The 21102-nt window shown below is 34.4% G+C and overlaps 1 protein-coding gene across 3 annotated transcripts in view; it reads left to right on the forward strand.

The window, feature by feature from the left end:
- The window catches only part of TOP2B (DNA topoisomerase II beta), a 62792-nt gene that overhangs the window by 16897 nt on the left and 24793 nt on the right, over nt 1–21102 (forward strand). For all 3 annotated transcript variants that reach the window (XM_070781536.1, XM_070781534.1, XM_070781535.1), the window contains exons 3-18: nt 393–483; nt 1770–1833; nt 5903–6048; nt 6874–6971; nt 7655–7867; nt 11034–11207; nt 12589–12690; nt 12775–12912; nt 14563–14701; nt 15017–15174; nt 15320–15445; nt 16592–16702; nt 16784–16889; nt 19067–19176; nt 19756–19848; nt 19945–20059. In XM_070781536.1, coding sequence (XP_070637637.1) covers nt 393–483; nt 1770–1833; nt 5903–6048; nt 6874–6971; nt 7655–7867; nt 11034–11207; nt 12589–12690; nt 12775–12912; nt 14563–14701; nt 15017–15174; nt 15320–15445; nt 16592–16702; nt 16784–16889; nt 19067–19176; nt 19756–19848; nt 19945–20059 — 1984 coding nt within the window. The remainder of the gene's footprint in view (nt 1–392; nt 484–1769; nt 1834–5902; nt 6049–6873; nt 6972–7654; nt 7868–11033; nt 11208–12588; nt 12691–12774; nt 12913–14562; nt 14702–15016; nt 15175–15319; nt 15446–16591; nt 16703–16783; nt 16890–19066; nt 19177–19755; nt 19849–19944; nt 20060–21102) is intronic.

Here is a 21102-nt window from a genome sequence, read left to right on the forward strand (position 1 = left end):
ACTCGGGAAGCAAAAGTATAAAGTAAATATGATTTGGTTTTTTTTCCTGTTTTATTGGGTTGGCCAAAAAGTTCGTTTAGGTTTCATAACACCTTGGGTAAAAACCTGAATGAACTTTCTGGCTAGTTCCATATTTAAATAGTTATTAACAATTTTTGGTGCCTTACATTACAGCTGACTTTATGAGTAAGAAGACAGACTTAATATAAAACAAACAATTTCTCAATTTATAGGCTTTTAAATTGAATATGGATTCAGTAAGGTTGCTTGTGACTGAAGTAATGTTTTTCTACTTTGAAGACCTAAGTATTTACAGTGTAAATGTCAAATACGGGTTTATGTTTTGTAAAATTTTACTCCATAAATTCTTTTGAATTTTTCTCTCAATCCAGCTCATGTGGGTATATGATGAAGATGTAGGAATGAATTGCAGAGAGGTTACCTTTGTGCCGGGTTTATATAAGATCTTTGATGAAATTTTGGGTGAGTATTTAAGATTTAATGAATTTGTTTCTATTGATATCATTTATAATGTTCCTGTGTATATAAAGCCAAACATAAATTTTAGAGGTATATCTCAGGTTTTTATGTTGAGTATAAATATTCTTCAGAAAATCTATGTTACCTGCTGTAATATGTTCATATTTCTGGACATTATGTCTTTGTGTTTTGGTTTGTTCATCTGTAAAATGCGTGTATTGTATTTGGTCAGTAACCCCAAGGTTAGCGTGTGGTCCTGTGTGTTAGTGTGTGTCCAGGGAGGGCATGTTAAAGTTAGATTCCAGGGCCTCATCCTTGCAGATTCAGTTAGTTTTGGGTGAGACACATAAAATTGTGTTTCTAAACAACACATTAGGTATTTCTGTTGGGCAACCAGGTTTAACAACCCTTGTTCCAAATACCTCTGTGCTTTCCAAATCACATAGTTAATTCAGTCACAATGAAGTGTTGGTGTGTAAGTGACTCCTGGGGAGTACTCAGGCTTTGGGAATGTTTTAGCCACACAGATGCATCAGTGCCGCTGGGTTTCCTGCCAGGGTTGTGTGGGTCTCTCGAAGCTTCTTTCCGTCTATGGGAAAAAGAAAGGAGAGTAAAGCTGGTTACTTAGTTTTGTAAGTTTTGTACTTTTGCTCATCTCACAACTATCTGCCAGTTTTACTTTTAGGTTATACAGTGTTTATCAGGAACATATTCCTTCTGTGATTGAAGTTGAGTTTTACAGCTAGCTTGTGTTCAAATTTTACTGAAGCCATGGTTAATGTATGCAAATATTATCAGTTATAGTTCATAGCATTTAGCATTTTGATTTCTGTGGATGCTAAAGAGTGCCTTTCTAATTCAAAAACAACTGGTTTTAGCTCATTCTGTCTATAAAATCAGTAGTTTATTGAAGGAAATCAAGAGAAAGTAGTTATTTGTTACCAAGATAAAATGTAATTAAACCCGATTTTTAACTTTTAGGCCTGGATAGGGGATTGTAAACTGCAGATGTTTGTTTTTATATATCACAAAATCATTCCCCTACCTACCCCACACCTTGTTTTGTAGAAGACATAATAGTAATTTAGTGTGACATAAAAAAATTTAAGAATATTATTTGGAAAATAAGGTTTTGTAATTGAAGTTACCAGTAGTTATTTTCTTTAACTATTAGCATATGTAAATATTTATATTAAGTAGTGATGCACTTGCAACCATATGTTTGTTTATGTCACGTATGTCTGTTATAACTTTTTATAGATTACTCACCAAAATATTTATTTTTGTAGTTAATGCAGCTGATAATAAACAGAGGGATAAGAACATGACCTGTATTAAAGTTTCTATTGATCCGTAAGTATATTTCAAGTTTAATTTTTTTATGCTAAGCTGTTTTATTCGGATAGTCCCAGCTTACGAACATGTCTCAAATGAATAATTCATACAGTTAGTTTCCTATTGCTCGAGACCCTGTTATTCTTACCTCTTTTAGCCAGAATGCTGTCCTCTTAGTTTCCTCTGTTGTTCACAGTCTTTTTCTCCAAAGTACTTTCTGATGGGAGCTCTTGGAGACCATTTTTCTCCCTCTCTGGTGCTGTGGATGCTGTTTCAGCTGCTAGAATAATCACTGGGTATTTTTTCCTTTTGCTTTGGTACTCAAGGCCAAGTGCACTATTGGTAGTACTATTCCAGTTACATTATGGATTAAATGTATTCTTTCATAACGAACATTTAGGCTTTTCCATTATTTATAACGTCATTTGTAAATTGGGAACTGCTGGTAGTATAGAATATGTACCAGGTGTTCAGCTAATCACTGTGGTGATTTTTTTCTTTTTGGAGGACTGAGGTGGGTGTGAAAATAATAAAGTTTTAAGTTCAAAATAGAGTTTTTTACGTTTATGCTATTTTCACCTGTATGCCTTTTATAAGATATTACGTTATATTTATCCCCTGTGATTTCATTAGTAGGTTAGCATGATTTTAAGATTTTTTCCTTAACATGAAAGTTTAATAATTCGGTTACAACTTTATTGTTAATAATCTAATTTCAGAGGGCATGGTTAAGATAAATGATATAAAAATATAATTTATTTTTGGTTATACAATGAAGTTGACTATATCTTATATGAAAATATTACTACATAACTATACCATTGAAGTTCTTGATTTTCTTTTTCTTCCTTATTTTTTACTTGCATCATTTCTATAATGAATACACTACACTGAGAATTTATATGGTAAGATGCATACTTAAAAGTAAGTGGTATGGTATGATGGACACTTAAAAGTTACAGCTTACGCAGACATTTAAGGTGGTTTAAGGAGATTTTAGCCGTCAGGATTTCTTTTCTTCCATAGTTAGGAAATTGTCAGTTAAAAATGAGTATGTTTTAGGAGAGTGGTATGGAGTAATAGATGTTGAATGTTTAATGTCTTCACGCTTTTTTAAAAATCAAAACTGACTGAAAACTAAGGAAGGCCTTTTTAAAATATACATTCTTGATAAACATGGTTACAGTTATTTGATTCTTTTATCTTAATTGTTTTGGCCAACATTGATCCAGCAATGTGCAGGTAAAAAACAGCTTACATAGAACCCCATTATAGCGAAGTGATTAAGAAGTGAGCTATAAAATAGTTTTGTAGACCAGATAGTGGCTCATAGTGACAAGCTTTATTCCAGATTCTGGATAAAGTAACTCTATGTAACTAGTGCCTTTATTACTGCTCTTCTCTTTTGCATTCTTTTTTAATATCTATATATAGCAGGTTTTATTTTTCTTTGTGCGTGTGTGTTCATGAACTCTTTGTGTAAAAGAGTTGATGGATCAAATGTAGAGTATACGTCGTCTAGCTTAGCTCTTATTATTACTCTTTCAATAGTACTCTGTGATGTGGAGATAAAATTTACGTACAAAGCCATAGTTGTAAAAGACACAGGAATAGGTCAGCAAGGGATGCCGTACAGGATTTGGACAGCAGTTCTAAGAAGCTAGAGAATGTGAAGCAACTTCTTACAGGGGAGTTTAAAACCCATTAAATAGTATAGTGTAATGTTTAGTATTGAAACAGCATACTTGATGGCATCAATTTGATTAAAAACTAACAAATGTGAAAAGTACAATAACCAGAGTTTGAATTATTTCTCTAGCTTAAGTATTCTTATTTATTTAGGGTTGAAATTCTTAAAGCTGTAGCCTTCAAAAAAATGTACACACATATAGAATATACAGTATGTATACATTTAAAAAATTGCTTTCTATATACTATTTTGTACCTTTCTATTTTACATATTGAGGACAGCCTTCCTTATTAACTTAAGTCTACTTAGTTATTTTAACTATCCTTAAGTATTATGTCAATATGCCATAATTAACCTCTTTCCAGGTGATGAATATTGGATATTCAGCTTGTTTTCCAAGTTTCTTTTTAGCTTTAATTATTTTGGAATTTTGTAGCATATTCAAGCACATCATTCTTTTAATACTTCTGTGAAGATTATTGATGGAGCAAAAAATGCAGTTATATAATTCTGAATCATCATTTAGAGATTATAGAAATAAGTTCCAGACCTCGGAATTGAAATAAACTGAAATTTTTTAATAGAGAGGTGACTTTGATAGAAAGTTTCAGTTTCATATTCATATAGGCTTAAAGAATGTATGAGGTATCTTATTTTTTTGAAACTGTGATGATTATGAATTTACGAAGTGCCTTATTTTAATTATAGCACTATATATACTAAGTAGGATGAAAACATTTTAAGGATTTTTTTCATGAGTATATTGACTTTAGTGTCATTCTGAGATGTTTAAGATCTGTAATTGTCCATCCATTATTTTCTTTGTTTCCTTCAGAATTGTTCTCTATTAGTTTTAAACTCCATGAAGTGTCTTGTGTAAAAAAAAAAAAAAGATATTTAATAAGTTACAGGTTTTAAACTCAAGCTAGGAACTATTTCAATATTTATAAAATAATGCAATACAGGGCCCCTGTTTTCAAGGCTTCACTCTTGACCTCTGGATATGGGACACGCAAGGTAAAGTACAGTAGCTCATTTGAACTGTTGCATACTTAAATATTTAGCTGTATATTCTGTAAAGAGTGTATACCCACACATGAGATAACCTAATTATGTCCTGAGGTCCCTAGTAAATAATTTAGATTTTTTTTTTGGCAAGTTTCAATATAAGGAATGTTGGAAAACATTGTTTTAGGCTGGGAGGACAGAAGTCGTAAATTGATTCTTGAAGTTAAGGTAAAATTTGGCTAGACAGAAGAAAAGGATTTTATAGGCAAAGGAAAGACGATGAAGAAATGAAAGAATTGAGACTGAATATGGACAAGTAATAAAACTGACTTGAAAGAAAATATGATGCATGTTGGAGAATAGTAGTTCAGTTTGACTGCTGGTATGCATAAGGGCCTTGAACATGCAATAGAGGACTGCTAAGCTTGATTTCATAGAAAACATGGAGCTACTGCTGTGTCCTGGTGTAAAAAATAGTGTTATGAAAGCTGTGGTAAGCCCATTATTGTTATGAAGAATATATTTAAAGGGAGTGGCTAGTTCTGTTCTTAGCTGTGTTGCAGTAATCGGTATTTAAGGTGATACTAATTAGACTCATACAGTGGCATTTGGGATGAAGGAAGATTGGATAGTGATGAAGCAAATCTAATAGGACAAACTGAGTTTAAAATATTAAACACATGTCTTAATGATCAGGAGATATGAATAAAAATAACAAAATTTGAGTCCACGTGATTCAGAGAGTTGAACCCATATTGTTAAAAGTGAGGGAAAGAAAAGTTGAGTCTCTGTGATTCGGAGAGTTGAACCTGTATTGTGAAAAGTGAGGGAAAGAAAAGTTGGTTTGCTGATTTGGGGAAAGAAAATGATGTGCTTTTTAGTCTAACAATGATTGCTACAGTATAAATAACCCTCTAACATTTAGATGGAGAGTGGAATATATTTCAGATAGCTTTCCTTTTCTGCCTGCACTCCTCAGCAGTCAGGTGGGAAGTGAAATGGCTATGGCCGCTAGCCCCACAGAGCCTGTGGTTCACAGGGAGACTGGCTCATGGCTCCTATGTATGAAAAGAAAGTGGAATTGATAGCTGGCTTCTTATACAAGCTTCACTGCTTTTACTGTTGAGAAGAGTTTTGTTTTCTTGGGAGATTTTTGCAGTATTACCTGCAGAACTTAGTGACCCTAATTAGAGTTAGGACTCAGGGATGGTAATATGTGTCCTCAGCAAGGGTTTTCTTGAAAGATGAGTGAGTGTCTTCCAATTGATAATGGCTTGCCTTTTGCTTATAATCATTCATGTTTATTCTAGGTCACTTTACTTTTGACGGAAATTAATTGATTTATCTTTAAACTATTTTAAGCTCTAAACTCTGCTTGTTTATTTACAGTGAATCTAACATAATAAGCATTTGGAATAATGGGAAAGGCATTCCAGTAGTAGAACACAAAGTAGAGAAAGTTTATGTTCCTGCATTAATTTTTGGACAGCTTTTAACGTCCAGTAACTATGACGATGATGAGAAAAAAGTAACAGGTAAAGTCTAAATGGCTGATCGGAATTTTTATTGAGAAATACTGGTCTTTTAACATAGAAGTCTATTACTATTTCTATATAAGACATTACAGAAAAGGAAGCTTTTCTAGTTTTGTTGTGAGAAAATCCTTCTTAGAATTAATATCTATAAAAACTATCGTGTATTACTGTTGTCTTGATTATAGACACTTAACTTGTAGTACGTTGACTTCTGCTAGAACTCCTGGAACTCTGTCTAACCTGGCTGATAGTTTGGGTTCTGAATTAGAGTACTGATGAAAGTAAGATGCATATGATTTCTGTATGTGTGAATTTGTTTTTACATAAGCACCATGTCTTTTGGTATCAATTACTTTTAAAGTGTTTTCTTTGAGTCAAGGTTGAAAGTCTAGACTCTATAGAGTTGAAAGTGCTTTGACCATAGCCAGTTGTTTTTCTACTTATTTACATTTCCCCAAAGATGATTTTTTTTCCAAAACCAAAGTTCTAGGAAGGTATATAGATTAGAGTTTTGTAATAGAAGTAACTGTGATAGAAAGCTCAGATTCATACTCATATAGACTTACTGGATTGTTTGAAGATACAGTGCTTAATTTTTTAAAAATTGTTATGAAGATAATCTACAAAATATACTATTACTGTATGTGCTAAATCTTAATTGTATGTTTCTTTAAATGAAAAATCTAAATATACTTTGAAATATTCAATCGATTAAAATAATAAGTGGAAACTGTTTTGCAACAGACCTACCCTATGGTAGGTGAGTTAACAAAGTCCCTTTAAAATTGTTTTCATTAAACCTTTCACATTTAATTGTTCTTACAGGTGGTCGCAATGGTTATGGTGCAAAACTTTGTAATATTTTCAGTACAAAGTTTACAGTAGAAACTGCTTGCAAAGAATACAAACATAGTTTTAAGCAGGTATGATAGAAATGTGACGGATTCTTTTTTAAGAGTAATCATGTTTGTGCTTTGCCAAGGTAATACCTCTATAATACCTTAGATACCTATATAAATTATTATTTTAAGCATTAAGCAAGTCATCAGAGTAAAAAGGCTACCGAATGTCTGGGAGATTTTACATAAATCTGTTTTCCTCCTATTCCTTTAAAACAAAATGCTTTATTTGACAGACTTTCCCTTTAGCGTGTGTGAGCAGCAGGGAGGGTCCTGAGCCGTACAGTCTAATTGAAATGCACCCAGTTAGCACGTTTGAAAATTTCCTTGTCGATTGATCATTTATATTTCAAAGTTTTATATTTCACTTTTGTAGACCTTTGAAAATTTTGCGTAAGCTAAAATAATTTTGTTAGAAAAGCATTGTACCTTTTTATTTTTGTATAATTCTGTATGGTCATTTGTAGATTTTAAAAGATTTAACGATATATAAAGCTGTTCAGTTGATTTTGCTTATTTTCAGCATGAGGTTGTTATAATAGTTTTATCTAAAATTTCTTCATTTATAGTAATGTTTTAGGGATTGGTTTGTTGTGAAAGTTGGAAAATGGTTCTAGTTGTGGTAAATGAATGTATTTCATTAGCTGAGTCTTTATTATCTAATATAGAAGCACAATATAAATATTTAAATATTTTTTCTCTTAAAGACATGGATGAATAATATGATGAAGACTTCTGAAGCCAAAATTAAACATTTTGATGGTGAAGATTACACATGTATAACATTCCAACCAGATCTGTCCAAATTTAAGATGGAGAAGCTTGACAGGGATATTGTTGCTCTCATGACCAGAAGAGCTTATGATTTGGCTGGTTCCTGCAAGGGAGTCAAGGTCATGTTTAATGGAAAGAAATTGCCCGTAAGTGTCTTCTAAAATAACTCACGCTTTGTTAATTTGTAGACAGCCTGTAGTTAGATCTTGCTTTTTAAATGGTTAATCTCTTTTAACAAGTGTATTTAGATGATTGACATTTAAAGTAATTATTGATACATTTGGATTAAAGCTTACCATCATGTTATATGTTGATTCATTGTGTTTGTTCTTGGTTACTTAGTATCCTTATCTTCCTAGTATCCTGCCTTCTTTGGTTTTAATTCAGCATTTAAAAAAAAAAGATTTCATCTTCTCTATTTACTTATTATGTGTGTGTGCATGTTCTCAGTTGCTCAGCCGTATCTGACTCTTTGAGGCCCCATGGACTGTAGGCCGCCAGGCTCCTCTGTCCATGGGATTTTTCAGGCAAGAATACTGGAGTGGCTTGCCATTTCCTTCTCCAGGGGATCTTCCCAACCCAGGGATTGAATCCACATCTCTTGCATTGATTGGCAGGCAAATTTTTACCACTGTGCCCTCTAAGAATCCTCTTTACTTATTATTCTTATTTTTAAAACTTCTTTAGTGATTGCCTTAGGGTTTATAACACCTGTTTGTAAATAATTTGAGTCCACCTTGATTTGTCACTTTGTGTGTAGAGCGAAAACTTTATAACAGTGTATCCCCAGGTCCTCCTTTCTGTCCCTGTGCCCTCTTCATCATACATTTCGCTTTGGCATATTCTCTAAACAACAGAAGAAGAGAGAGAATGAGGAGGAAGAAATATTTGAAAAAGTTGTGGCAGAAATATTCCCACAGTCAAGTTCATTGATTTTTTTTTTTTAACTGTGTCAAGTTTCTGACTTGATGATGTTGCTATTGCTTTAAGCAGTCAGTTATACTTTAGAGTTATAGTTTACCTTCTTTTATTCCGTTTCCAGTGCTCTTAATTTCTTGCTGTAGGTCTAAGTTTCTGATCTATTGCATATTCCTTCTGGCTGGAGATTTTTCTTTACCATTTATTTCCTGTGGATACATTTGCTGACAGTAGTTTCCCTCAGTTTATGTTTGTCTGAGAGAATTTTTTCCTTCATTTGAAAGGATACAGAGTTTCACTGAGTATAGAAGTACAGTCAGTAGTTGTTTTTTAGCACTTAAAAATGTTACTTTGTTGTCTTCTTGCTTGCATGGCGTCTGCTGTGACTCATATCCTCCTTCCTCTTTTGGTAAGAGGTTTCTTTTTCCTCTGCCTGCCTTGAAGATTTTCTATTTGTCTTTGTTTTTTGAGTATGAATATATATAGGGTTTTTTGTTGTTGTTGTTGGTTTTTCTTTTTGGTACTTAATTCTGTTTGGTGTCTCCTGAGCTTATTGGATCTGTTGTTTGGTGTCTGTCACTAATTTTGGAAAAATTTTGGCTGTTATTTCTTAACGTGCTGTTCTTCCTTTTCCTTCTGGTAGTCTAATTATGCAGAAATTGTAGGACCCATGCTCTTGGATGTTTTACTCTGCTTTATCCACTCTATTTTCTCTTTTGAGTTTCAGTTTGTTTGATTTCTGTTGCTGTATTTTTAAGTTCATTGACTTTTCCTCTACTGTGTCAAGTTTACTTCTGAGCCTGCCAAAGGCACTCTTTGTATCTTCTGCTTTTCTCAATTTCTAGCATTTGCATTTGATCCATTCTTAAAGGTTCTGTCTCACAAGAGACTTTAACCTGTTAGCCACTGTTGTTGTCGTTCAGGTGCTAAGTTGTGTCTGACTCTTTGTGACTCTATGCACTGCAGCAGCATGCCAGGCTTCCCTGCCCTTCACTGTCTCCCGCACTTTGCTTGACTTGCGTCCATTGAGTCAGATGCCATCCAACCATTTCGTCCTCTGTCCCCTTCCTTCTCCTCTTGCCCTCAGTCTTTCCCCGCATCAGGGTCTTTTCTAATGATTTGGCTCTTTGCATCAGGTAGCCAAAGTCCTATCTGATAGTTAAAACATCTGCGACATATCTAAGTTCTGATGATTCATTTGTCTTTTCAGACTGTTTTCCTCTTGCCTTTTGGCATACCTTGTGAGATTCTGTTGAACACCAGCTATGTTGCATAGCATAGTAAATATGGTGTGAATAGGCTTTAGTATGAGGATTTATGTTAATCTGTACAGGGAATGGGCTGTATTTGCAGGCTGTTGTTCCCGCGGTTACTAGTGTTGAGGTCTGTTGTTGCTGTGGGCACCAGATACTTCAGATTCTTTCTTGTCCTTTCTCTATACTTTGGGGCTTGCCTTGGAGCTGCTGGTCAAGGAGGGTCTCTTGCAGCTCTTCCAGCTGGAAACCACTGTTACAGTTGGAGGCCTGCTAACCTGGGTATAGCTTGTGGGAGACCCCCATGTCTGATTAGTCTCAGGCTTTGGACTGCTCAGGGCCTGTGTCTCGGGGTTTAGCCTTCTCAGGAGTGTCTATGCCTCTGCTTGAGGTGGAGACGTTCCCTTTGTCTTCTGTTTTCCTCTGGTTGCATCAGGTCACACCAGTGCTCTCCTTCTGTGTTCTTCAGGCTCCCTGCCCTGCAGGATAAGCCTTTTTAAGATGTAAATGAGATGGGCATAGGAGGGGTGGGGCGGGCAGAAGTACTTTATCCCAGCTCTGATGGTATTTCACCACTGCTTTCCAGCTGTGTCCTTCCTCCTGTGAAGTAAGCCGTTCTTTTTTTTTCTGATAAGGGTGAAGGGTCTGGGTTGAATTCCTAGTGGCTGCTATTCTCCACCTGGCCCCTTGAGGGTCACTTTTTCTAAATTCTTTCTGATCTACCCTGTGAGGAAAGACCTGCAAAAGACTAGGAACCCCTTCTGACCACAGCCTTCAGGTGCTTCACGCACTCACACTAGTCCACACTTGGCTATAGAAAGAAATTCATCAGAAGCTCTGGTTCCAGGTTCCTATGGGCTTATAGCACACCAAGCAGCTTCTGCCCAGATAAGCAAATGATTTAGGTTCTGTGTCTCCCTACAAACACCTGTCTCTCTTCAGACTTTGGATGTGCAGCTGTCCTGTGATCTCAAGTTTTTGAAGATGCATAGAAAATTTGTTGTTTAACCAGCTGTTTTCTTATAAAGGAGAAGAAAGCTTCTTTGAGCCTTCCCTTCTACATGTCTACACTGGCTGGTGTTCACCTAGCTCAGCTGCCAGTGCCAGAAGAATTGTTCACTGTTTTTTTTCCAAATTTTAGGTAAATGGATTTCGCAGTTATGTAGATCTTTATGTGAAAGACAAATTGGATGAAACGGGAGTGGCTCTAAAAGTTATTCATGAACTTGCAAATGAAAGATGGGACGTTTGTCTCACTTTGAGTGAAAAAGGATTCCAGCAAATCAGCTTTGTAAATAGCATTGCAACAACAAAAGTAAGTACACTAATTCTTTGTTTCCAAGTCAGTTGTAGAACAGTCTTCATTAAAAACAAGATAAAACAACAAATAATACCCCTCCACCCTGCTTTTGTGAAATCAAAATTGACTTATGAAAATAAAAGTATATTTTCTATGAAATCTGTTATAATTTAAGCATCCATTGAGAAATAAATTTACATGATTAGTGCTTATAGTTGAATACATTTGTATTTTATGGAATTTAGAATGATAACAAATTCCTTGTTCTGAGTTTTGAGTGTAAAAGAACAAATAAAAAGAAATGAGTCTGTTTTGGGATCACATCATGAAATACCTTATCTGTGGTTCTAAGGAGTTTGAACCTTTTTTGTAGGCTTTTAAATTTCCAAATCAAATGAAATTCTTCTCATCTATAACCATTTATCCATTGACCATAATGAAATATTGGGCAATATAAGTGTGTATTTTAGAATAAAGCCATGAGCTATCACTTGTGTCAAACTTTGTTCAAGTTTGAACTTACTTTTTATAATCTAGCATCACTTTTTCTAGTCAACAGAAATCCTGTATCAGACTTGATTGCATTTTATTATGTGTAATAGAAACCTAATATGCAGTGGTCTGTAGACATGTGACGGTTTCACTTTCCTCTTCTGGGGACTGATGGCAGGCAGTCTTAGTCTGGTTCTGTGACTTCACAGTGTCAACAGGGACCTGTTCTCTTCCTGGCTTTCTTTCCTGCCTCTCTTAGCATGTGGCTTTCATTTTCATGCCTTTAATACGTCTGCTGCACCCTTCCAAGTCCTAAGGAGAGAATGAAGTGGGACAAATGCATATGTGAAGTGGATCTCTCTGCTTATATCAGGAATGCAGCAGTGTTCCTGGAAACGCGATCCAGTGGACCTCTGCCAGCTTTTCTGGCTAAAACTGGGTCACGTGGCTACCTTTACCTGCAAGGGAGTCTAGATTGGTACATCTTTGTAACTGGACATGTTGCCAGTTAAAAACACAGTTGGATTTGTCCATAATGTGAAGGGGAAGACCACTGTTGATGGCTACCATGGTCCCTGAGTGGCAGTCTTGTGAGTGTCATTGCTACCACCAGGCCAGTGTTCATTCTCACTTCCGTGTCTCATTTTCATTGTTTTCACTTTGTGGGGCATTATATAGAGTTGCTAATTAGCTCTATGGCCAAAAAGACTATGTTTTAAATCTCAACTCTTTCCTTCTGAGACTTATCATATTACCTCTGATATATAGGGTGAGTAATATAGTCATACTAACTTTAAAAAGTTGTGTTGAAGATTAAATGCTCATTCTAGAAAAATATGAATGTTACTGTTTTTGCTGCCTTAATTACAGAAGATTTTGTATTCTTTTGTTCCCCCCTCTTTAGGGTGGACGGCATGTGGATTACGTAGTAGACCAAGTTGTTGGTAAACTGATTGAAGTAGTTAAGAAAAAGAACAAAGCTGGTGTGTCAGTGAAACCATTTCAAGTAAGTGATGTTTTATATATTCTGTTGAATTGTTAAGTAACATCAATTCTGATATTGACCTTTTTTTGGATATGTTTTCAACAGGTAAAAAATCATATATGGGTTTTTATTAACTGCCTTATTGAAAATCCAACTTTTGATTCTCAAACTAAGGAAAACATGACTTTGCAGCCCAAAAGTTTTGGATCCAAATGCCAACTATCAGAAAAATTTTTTAAAGCAGTGAGTAAAACGTATATTACTTTTCAGTGTTTTTTGTTTAATTTAGAGTTGATTAAGTAGTTTTCTTGATTTATTTATTCTAGTTACTTTGATTAGTTTCTTATTTAACTGCAGATACAGGCATACTTATCCTAAAAACTAAAATGCTTGATTCTGAAAACTTCAAAGTTTAGATAGACACTGTTTCATAAAACAGTTGATTATTTTGCCAAACTTTAAAGTAGGGAATCATGTAACTAATTATGTTTTCAGTTTGCATTGGTCTTTAAAAAGCCAGTTTTGCATCTAAAAAATATACAGGTCCTCACAGGACTCCTGTCTTCATCTTTTCCATTCCTTTCAAATTCATCTACTGATTTTGTAGATGTAACTTAAAAAAAAAAATTATGGTAACATATGCCTAACATAAAATTTACCGTATTGTATATATTTTTCTTCATTTTACTTAGCACATATTTATTTAGGCTGCCTTAACCTTTCTGAAACAAGATGATAATATAAATAATAAATCTTAGATTTATAACTGAGCTGTGGCTGCTAATAATTTTTTATAGTCTTTTCTGTATAAGATTTGCCTCAATTCTCCTATTCACCAATGCCACCAAACATATATTAAATGCCTTATGTTTGCCCTGGGAATGTAAAGATGAATAGATTACAGCCCCTCCTCTTTGAAAGTTTATAGTTTTTTGGAGGAATATTATGTAATATTGCAATAGAGATAACATTTATCAAATTTTGGTATTGGAATTTCAAAGGTAGGGTCTAACAAACAAAAACAAAAGTTGATTTTTAGGTTTAGCTAAAGGCCTATAGAATAGTAATTTTGGGTCTGATCATAATGAATTCTGAATACCGATGACCCAATGCTAATCATTTCCCAAATTTCTGCCCTCTTAACAGTTGTTCTTTTTATAAAGTAATTTGATTTTCGTTTTTATACTTTTTCATTTTTGGCAAAGGAAGTTTAGATTTGATAACATAGTTCATTTCTTTTTATATTTGAAACATTCCAGAAAACTCTTTCATACACCTAAAATCAAACTACCCAGGTTGATGAAAAATAAATAACTCAAACTTGGAGATGCTTTACTTTTTCGGGGAGTAAAGTTTGACATCTTATCACCCGTTAACTCACTGCAGAATGACACACAAGTATAATGTTAGAATCCTTATTACCAAGCTCTTTAAAAAATAAGGACTATTCATAAGTTTTTGAGTTTATCCTGATATTCCCTTCATGTTAATTTTTTTTGTCATAGTGAATTCCAGATTCATGTTTTTGTATTGAAGGATATCATAAATGTCAGTGTCTATAATTGCCCAGGTAGTAAATTCATAGGTGGATCAGCCTTTACTGTGTTCATTTTAACAAAACTAACTTGTAACAAAAGCTGTGTATATTTCTTATGGAGTTTATTCTAATAAAATTTTTTTCATATGTGGTAAAGTTGCCTTTTTCTCATGTGTTTACCTTTCAGTCTAATAGGTCATGGTGAATAGCTGCCTGAATTAATTTACTGTAATTAGAATAATTTGACAGCATATATCATTATTATTATCATTTTGCCTTACAACTGCCCAGATTCCAAGTATTACATTAATTTTAGCTAAGTGTGTGAACTTCTTGCTTGCTTCTTTTATTTTTAGGCCTCTAACTGTGGCATTGTAGAAAGTATCCTGAACTGGGTGAAATTTAAGGCTCAGACACAGCTGAACAAGAAGTGTTCATCAGTAAAGTACAGTAAAATCAAAGGTATTCCCAAATTGGATGATGCTAATGATGCTGGTAAGATTCAGTTTTTGTTTGGTTTTTAGATTTTGATTTAAGTTTTTATTCAGTTATAGACGGTTTTAATTTTCCACATATATAGGATTTTATTTTCAGAGGATAAATTTCACTAAAATTGTCACACACATATTACAATTTGGGGGGGATAAAACTTCAATAAAATATACTTCATTTTTACGTTATACTGAGCATAATATAAGATGACTCTTTATAATGTTTTATTATCATTGTGATTGTTAACTTTTTGGTTTCATGTTTTTCATTGGTAAAATTGGGAAATTTGGAGTATATATCATTACTCATTTCTCTTAGGTGGCAAACATTCCCTGGAGTGCACACTGATCCTGACAGAAGGAGACTCTGCCAAGTCCCTGGCCGTGTCTGGATTAGGCGTCATTGGGAGGGACAGATATGGGGTCTTTCCCCTCAGGGGAAAGATTCTTAACGTGCGGGAAGCTTCTCACAAACAGGTGTGTATCTGCATATGTACCCACATGTGTATATGACAGTTTATTACTTTAACTAAAATTGGTGTGTTTTTATGTGTCAATTCTGACTCATCTTTTTTATATTTTGACACTTTAAAATACTTCAATTCTTTTCATTTTTGCACAGATCATGGAAAATGCAGAAATAAACAATATTATTAAAATAGTTGGTCTACAATATAAGAAAAGTTATGATGATGCAGAATCTCTGAAAACTTTACGCTATGGAAAGATTATGATTATGACTGATCAGGTTGGTTAAAAGTTGCCACATAATAAAACATCTCTTTTTCAGAATGTCCTTTGGATATTTGTTTCATGAGATTTGTTCCAAGATAGTAAATTGAAAATGATTATACTTCACAGGGGAAAAATATTGTTTAATGGCAGGGTTTGTGTGAAGTACATTTTACATTATCTAATTTATGGTACCCACCTTTTTGGTTAGTTATTTTAAAATGTTTTTAAATTCAGTAAATATGGAAAGAGAACACACTGTAGTATTATGACGTTGAAGCTTGCCTGTAAACAGGAAGGAAATGGTGAAATTTATAAGCAGGAAAGGTTAATCAATAGGAAAATGGCTGATATTTGTTTATGATAGCATAATTTGGGATGCACAAAAAGCTAGGAGGATTTGAATAGTAAAATGGCAGTAATTAGGCAAGAGCTAGAAAACTGAAGAGTTTCATATGCTTCCCTGGTGGCTCAGATGGTAAAGAATCCACCTGCAGTGTGGGAGACCTGAGTTCAATCCCTGGGTTGGGAATATCCCCTGGGAGACCTTCCAGTATTCCATTCCAGTATTCTTGCCTGGAGAATACCCATGGGCAGAGGAGCCTGGTGGGCTACAGTTCATGGGGTTGCAGAGTTGGACATGACTGAGTGACTAAGCATACACATAAAATTGAAGAGTTTCGTATCCATCCAACTGCTTGTGTCTCATGTACTCTAACTGAAAGCATTTGTAGGTAAATCTTCAACTGAGAAGCTGCTGTGTAATTTTAGGCAGAAATTTATCAGTTTTTATGTTAAGAGAAGACTTGTGAGTACTTGTATTCCATAGATTTCTTCTTTCAGCAAAGTGGCATTATAACTGTGTTTCTTGTATTTCTGTCTTCTAGTGAAATCTGGGAAAACTATAAAAAAAGATAATGGTAGTATGTTTTATAGTGACAGAAAGATTCAGTTTATCACATAGCTATATTCTTTATTTGAATTTTAAGAAAGAAATTCTTTAATCATCCAAAGAATAATGTCTTCTGTTTTATACAGTGCAGTTCTAAAGTTTGAATGGAATTTTGCCTCATTGCTGCATTCATATATTTAAAAATTTGATTATATAAAGTAATTACATTTCATTAAATTATCATGACACTCTTTACTGATACTTATTTAGGATCAAGATGGTTCTCACATAAAAGGCCTGCTTATTAATTTCATCCATCACAATTGGCCATCACTTTTGAAGCATGGTTTTCTTGAAGAGTTCATTACCCCTATTGTAAAGGTACTATTTACATTAATATACTTTTATACAATGGTCTTAAATAGTAGCAGAAAAACTAATTTTTTTTATTATTCATTTAAGGCTAGCAAAAATAAGCAGGAACTTTCCTTCTACAGTATTCCTGAATTTGATGAGTGGAAAAAACATATAGAAAACCAGAAAGCCTGGAAAATAAAATACTACAAAGGTCTGTATTCTAAAACACTTAAATTTTGTGAACTTAACTATTGACATAAATTTCCTGTTAAGAGAGCATTATAAAGTATTTTGAAAGTTTATCTCTTATAGCTTTCAAAAACAACTATCACTGATTTTTAAAGAGTTATTATGGAAAATTTTATGTAAGTAGAGTAGTTTAATGGGTTTCCCATGTACTTAAGTGTCATCATTTCATGAACAATCTTGTTTCATCTGAACTCTTCTCATCACCTCCCCATTAGTTTGAAATATTAGATTGGTGCACAAGTAATTGCAGTTTTCCTTTGCTGAACTTTGTCATTTGATATTGGAATACATTCTTAAATAAATGTGGTTATATTATACATCATTTTACTGTGCATTTCTTGCTATATGTTCTTTTTGTTAATGACTTATTACTTGTTATTATATATTTATTTTGGACTGTGGAAATGTTAGACAAAAAGCAAATTTGAGCAGTTTTCTTATTCAAGTTCAAATGGGTTGTAAAGCAGTGGCGACACCTTGTAACGTCAACAACACATCAGGCCCAGGAACTACTAACAAACATGCAGTGCAGGTGTGGTTCAAGGAGACGAGAGCCTTGACGATGAGGAGCACAGTGGCTGGCCTTCAGAAGGTGACAGTGACCAACTGAGAGTCATCTCTTAAGCTGATTTTCTTACAACTACACAAGAAGTTGCTGAAGAACTCAACATTGACCATTCTATGGTCATTTGGCATTAGAAGCAAATTGGAAAGGTGAACAAAGCTCGATAAGTGCGTGCCTCGTGAGCTGAATAAAAATTTTAAAAATCATCATTTTGAAGTTGTCCTCTCTTGTGCAATGCAATAAGAACTAACCATTTCTTGATCAGGTTGTGACGTGTGATGAAAAGTGGATTTTATATGACAACCAGTGACGATCAGCTCAGCAGTTGGTCTGAGAAGAAGTTTCAAAGCACTTCTCAAAGCCAGACTTGCACCAAAAAAACACATGGTCATTGTTTGGTGGTCTGCTGTCCATTGGATTCATTATAGCTTTCTGAATCCTGGCAAAACCATTACATCTGAGAAGTATGCTCAGCAAATCGATAAGATGCATCAAAAACTGCAATGCCAGCAGCTGGTATTGGTCAACAGAATGGGCCCAGTTCTCCAGGACAGTGCTCAGCCATTGTCACGCAACGAGTGCTTCAAAAGTTGAACAGATTGGGCTATGAAGTTTTACCTCACCCACCACATTCACCCGACTTCTCACCAATTAACCACCACTTTTTCAAGCATCTCGACAACTTTTTGCAGGAAACTGCTTCCACCACAAGCAGGAGGCAGGAAATGCCTCTTCAGGGCTTGTTGATTCCTGAAGCGCCAGTGTTTATGCTACAAGAATAAATGAGCATTTCTTGTTGGCAAAATTGTGTTGATTGTACTGGTTCCTATTTTGATTAATGAAAATGTGTTTGAGCCTAATTATAATGATTTAAAATTCATAGCCTAAAACCTCAATTACTTTTGTACCAACCTAATAACTTCCAGGCATTAATAATATAATTAATTTCTATAATCCTTTAATATGTATTTCTAAAAGGATTTTTTGATGCCCATCATACCATTATCATACCTTTCTTTAATAACCTTAAATACTCAATCTGTTAAAATTCTCCTGATTATATTAAAAATGTTCATTTATATATGTATATATTTTTGAATCAGGATCCAAACAGAGCCCACACACTGCATTTGGTTGATAGGTCTATTAAATCTTACATTGTTTTTTTGTTTTCCATGTAATTTATTTGTTTAAAAAGTTGGATAGTTTGTCCTGTATCATTTCCTACATTCTGGATTTTGTTAATCATTTCTATAGCTTTTTTTTTTTTTTGAGAGAACATTTAATGTCTATTCTAAGTAATTTTCATATATGCAGTATGGTATTATTAACTATAGGCGTTGTGCTGTAATTAGATTCCCCAGAATTTATTCATTTCATAACTGAAAGTTTGTACTTTTGACTGATATCTATTTCCCTTTTCCCCTCAGCCCCTGGTAACCACTATTCTACTCTGTGTTACTATGAGTTTGACTTTTTGTTTTTTTAGATTCCACATATAAGTGAGATCATATAGCATTTGTCTTTTTCTTTCTGTCTGGCTTATTTTTACTTTCATTTTAAAAATTGTGCAGGGTTGGGTACCAGTACAGCTAAGGAAGCCAAGGAATATTTTGCTGATATGGAAAGGCACCGTATCTTATTTAGATATGCTGGTCCTGAAGATGATGCTGCCATTACCTTGGTAACAAAGTTAATTAAGAAATCTCTCTAGACAGAGGGGTGGGGAATGAATTGAGAGTCACATTGACATACATATACTACCATGCGTAAGGTAGCTCACTGCTGTAGAGCACAGGGAGCCCAGTTTGGTGCTCTGTGATGACCAGAGGGGTGGGATGGGGGAGGGAGGGCATATCTGTGTACTTATGGCTGATTCATGCTGTTGTACACCAGAAACCGACAAAGCATTGTAAAGCAATTAAACTCCAATTAAAAATTAAAAAAGAAATCTCTCCCAATGCCCTTTCCCTCTGTCTGCCATCCTTCCCCTCCCAGTCTTGGCTTGCTGTGGGATGTCTCTCTTTAATTCTAAGCCCAGCCTAGTTAATCTTAGTGTCATTCCCCATCACCTCAGATTATGCTCTGCTTTCATAGTTCTTTAATTCAGAGACCTCTATTCAAATGTATTTTTGATAAAAGTGTGTTGGAAAAGACTTTTATAATTTCACAGAAATTAATAATTAGTTATTTGCTTTTATAAATTTTAATTCTATAGTGAAATTAATTTTTTTAATGTATTAAATTATCTGGAATTTTTCAGGCATTCAGTAAGAAGAAGATCGATGACAGAAAAGAATGGTTAACGAACTTTATGGAAGATCGGAGACAGCGTAGGTTACATGGCTTACCAGAGGTTAGTCATAAAGAGCTGTGATCTGGGGGAAGAAAGAGAAAGGCTAAAAATCCATGGAGTAATAATGACATAATTGCTATGTGACTTTTCCCTTAGCAATTCTTATATGGTACAGCAACCAAGCATTTGACTTATAATGATTTTATCAACAAGGAATTGATTCTCTTCTCAAACTCAGACAATGAAAGATCTATACCATCTCTTGTTGATGGTAAGTAGCTTATGTTTAAGACGCTTTTTCATTTTTGAGTGTTATTGAGTGTATTTTAATTTCATGTATTTTAACCCATCCTTATAATAATTTTTAAAATTCTAAAGTTGCTTTTGAGATGTTTTAGAAGTTTTGAAATATTTTATATTCTTTAATTTGAATCTTAAGCCCTTTTTGAGTTTCTAAATATTAATAGCTTGCAAATTTTTAAAGTTTTAGCTCCAAGTTATTGGAGACTTTTTAAAATAAAAAGTAAAATGTGATTTTGATAAGTTCTCCCAGGGACAGAGGAGCCTGTTGGGCTGCCGTCTGTGGGGTCGCACAGAGTTGGACACGACTAACATGACTTAGCAGCAGCAGCAGCAGAGTATTTATCAGACCAAATTTTAAAAGCACCTTTACTCCTCAGTACCCAGAGCCTCCCATCCAAGTACTAACCAGGCCCAACCCTACTTAGTCTTCAAGATCAGACAAGATAAATCTCATTCAAGGTGGTATGGCCCTAGACCTCAGTCCCCAAAATTTAATGCTTTAGCTTATGTAACATGACAAAAAAATTAGACTGCTACTGAGTAGTTGGAGCAGATTTTAGTCTTTTATCTAGAGCGTTTTGATTTTATAACTTTTAAAAATTAGTTCATCTTTATGTCCCTTGGTTTTTCAGCTAAAACAGATGGTTCTATAATCTATCTAGTTCTAGCTTTAGGTCACATCCGGTCTCTGAAGTCTTCGTTAGAAGTTGCAGTCTAATTTGGTCTCAGGTGCTGTCAACTTCTATGCCAGTAGTGTGTGCCTCTTATTTTACTTATGTTAATTTTGCCTGCTCAATTAGATTATAAAATTCTCAAGAAAAGTGACCATATTTTATTATCCTTTTGCTTTGTGCTCTGGGCCCATGGTAATGATGATAGCTGGTATATACTGAAAAGTTTATTACTGTGCTCCTTGGTCTAGAGCAGGAAAAATGATCAGAAAGCATAGTGCTTTGCTTATATTATCTCATGTAATCCTTATGGTCACCCTGTTAAGGTAATTATTTATGT

The sequence above is a fragment of the Bos indicus genome, chromosome 27 (genome assembly GCF_029378745.1).
Source record: "Bos indicus isolate NIAB-ARS_2022 breed Sahiwal x Tharparkar chromosome 27, NIAB-ARS_B.indTharparkar_mat_pri_1.0, whole genome shotgun sequence".
In the NCBI taxonomy this organism is placed as follows: Eukaryota; Metazoa; Chordata; class Mammalia; order Artiodactyla; family Bovidae; genus Bos; species Bos indicus.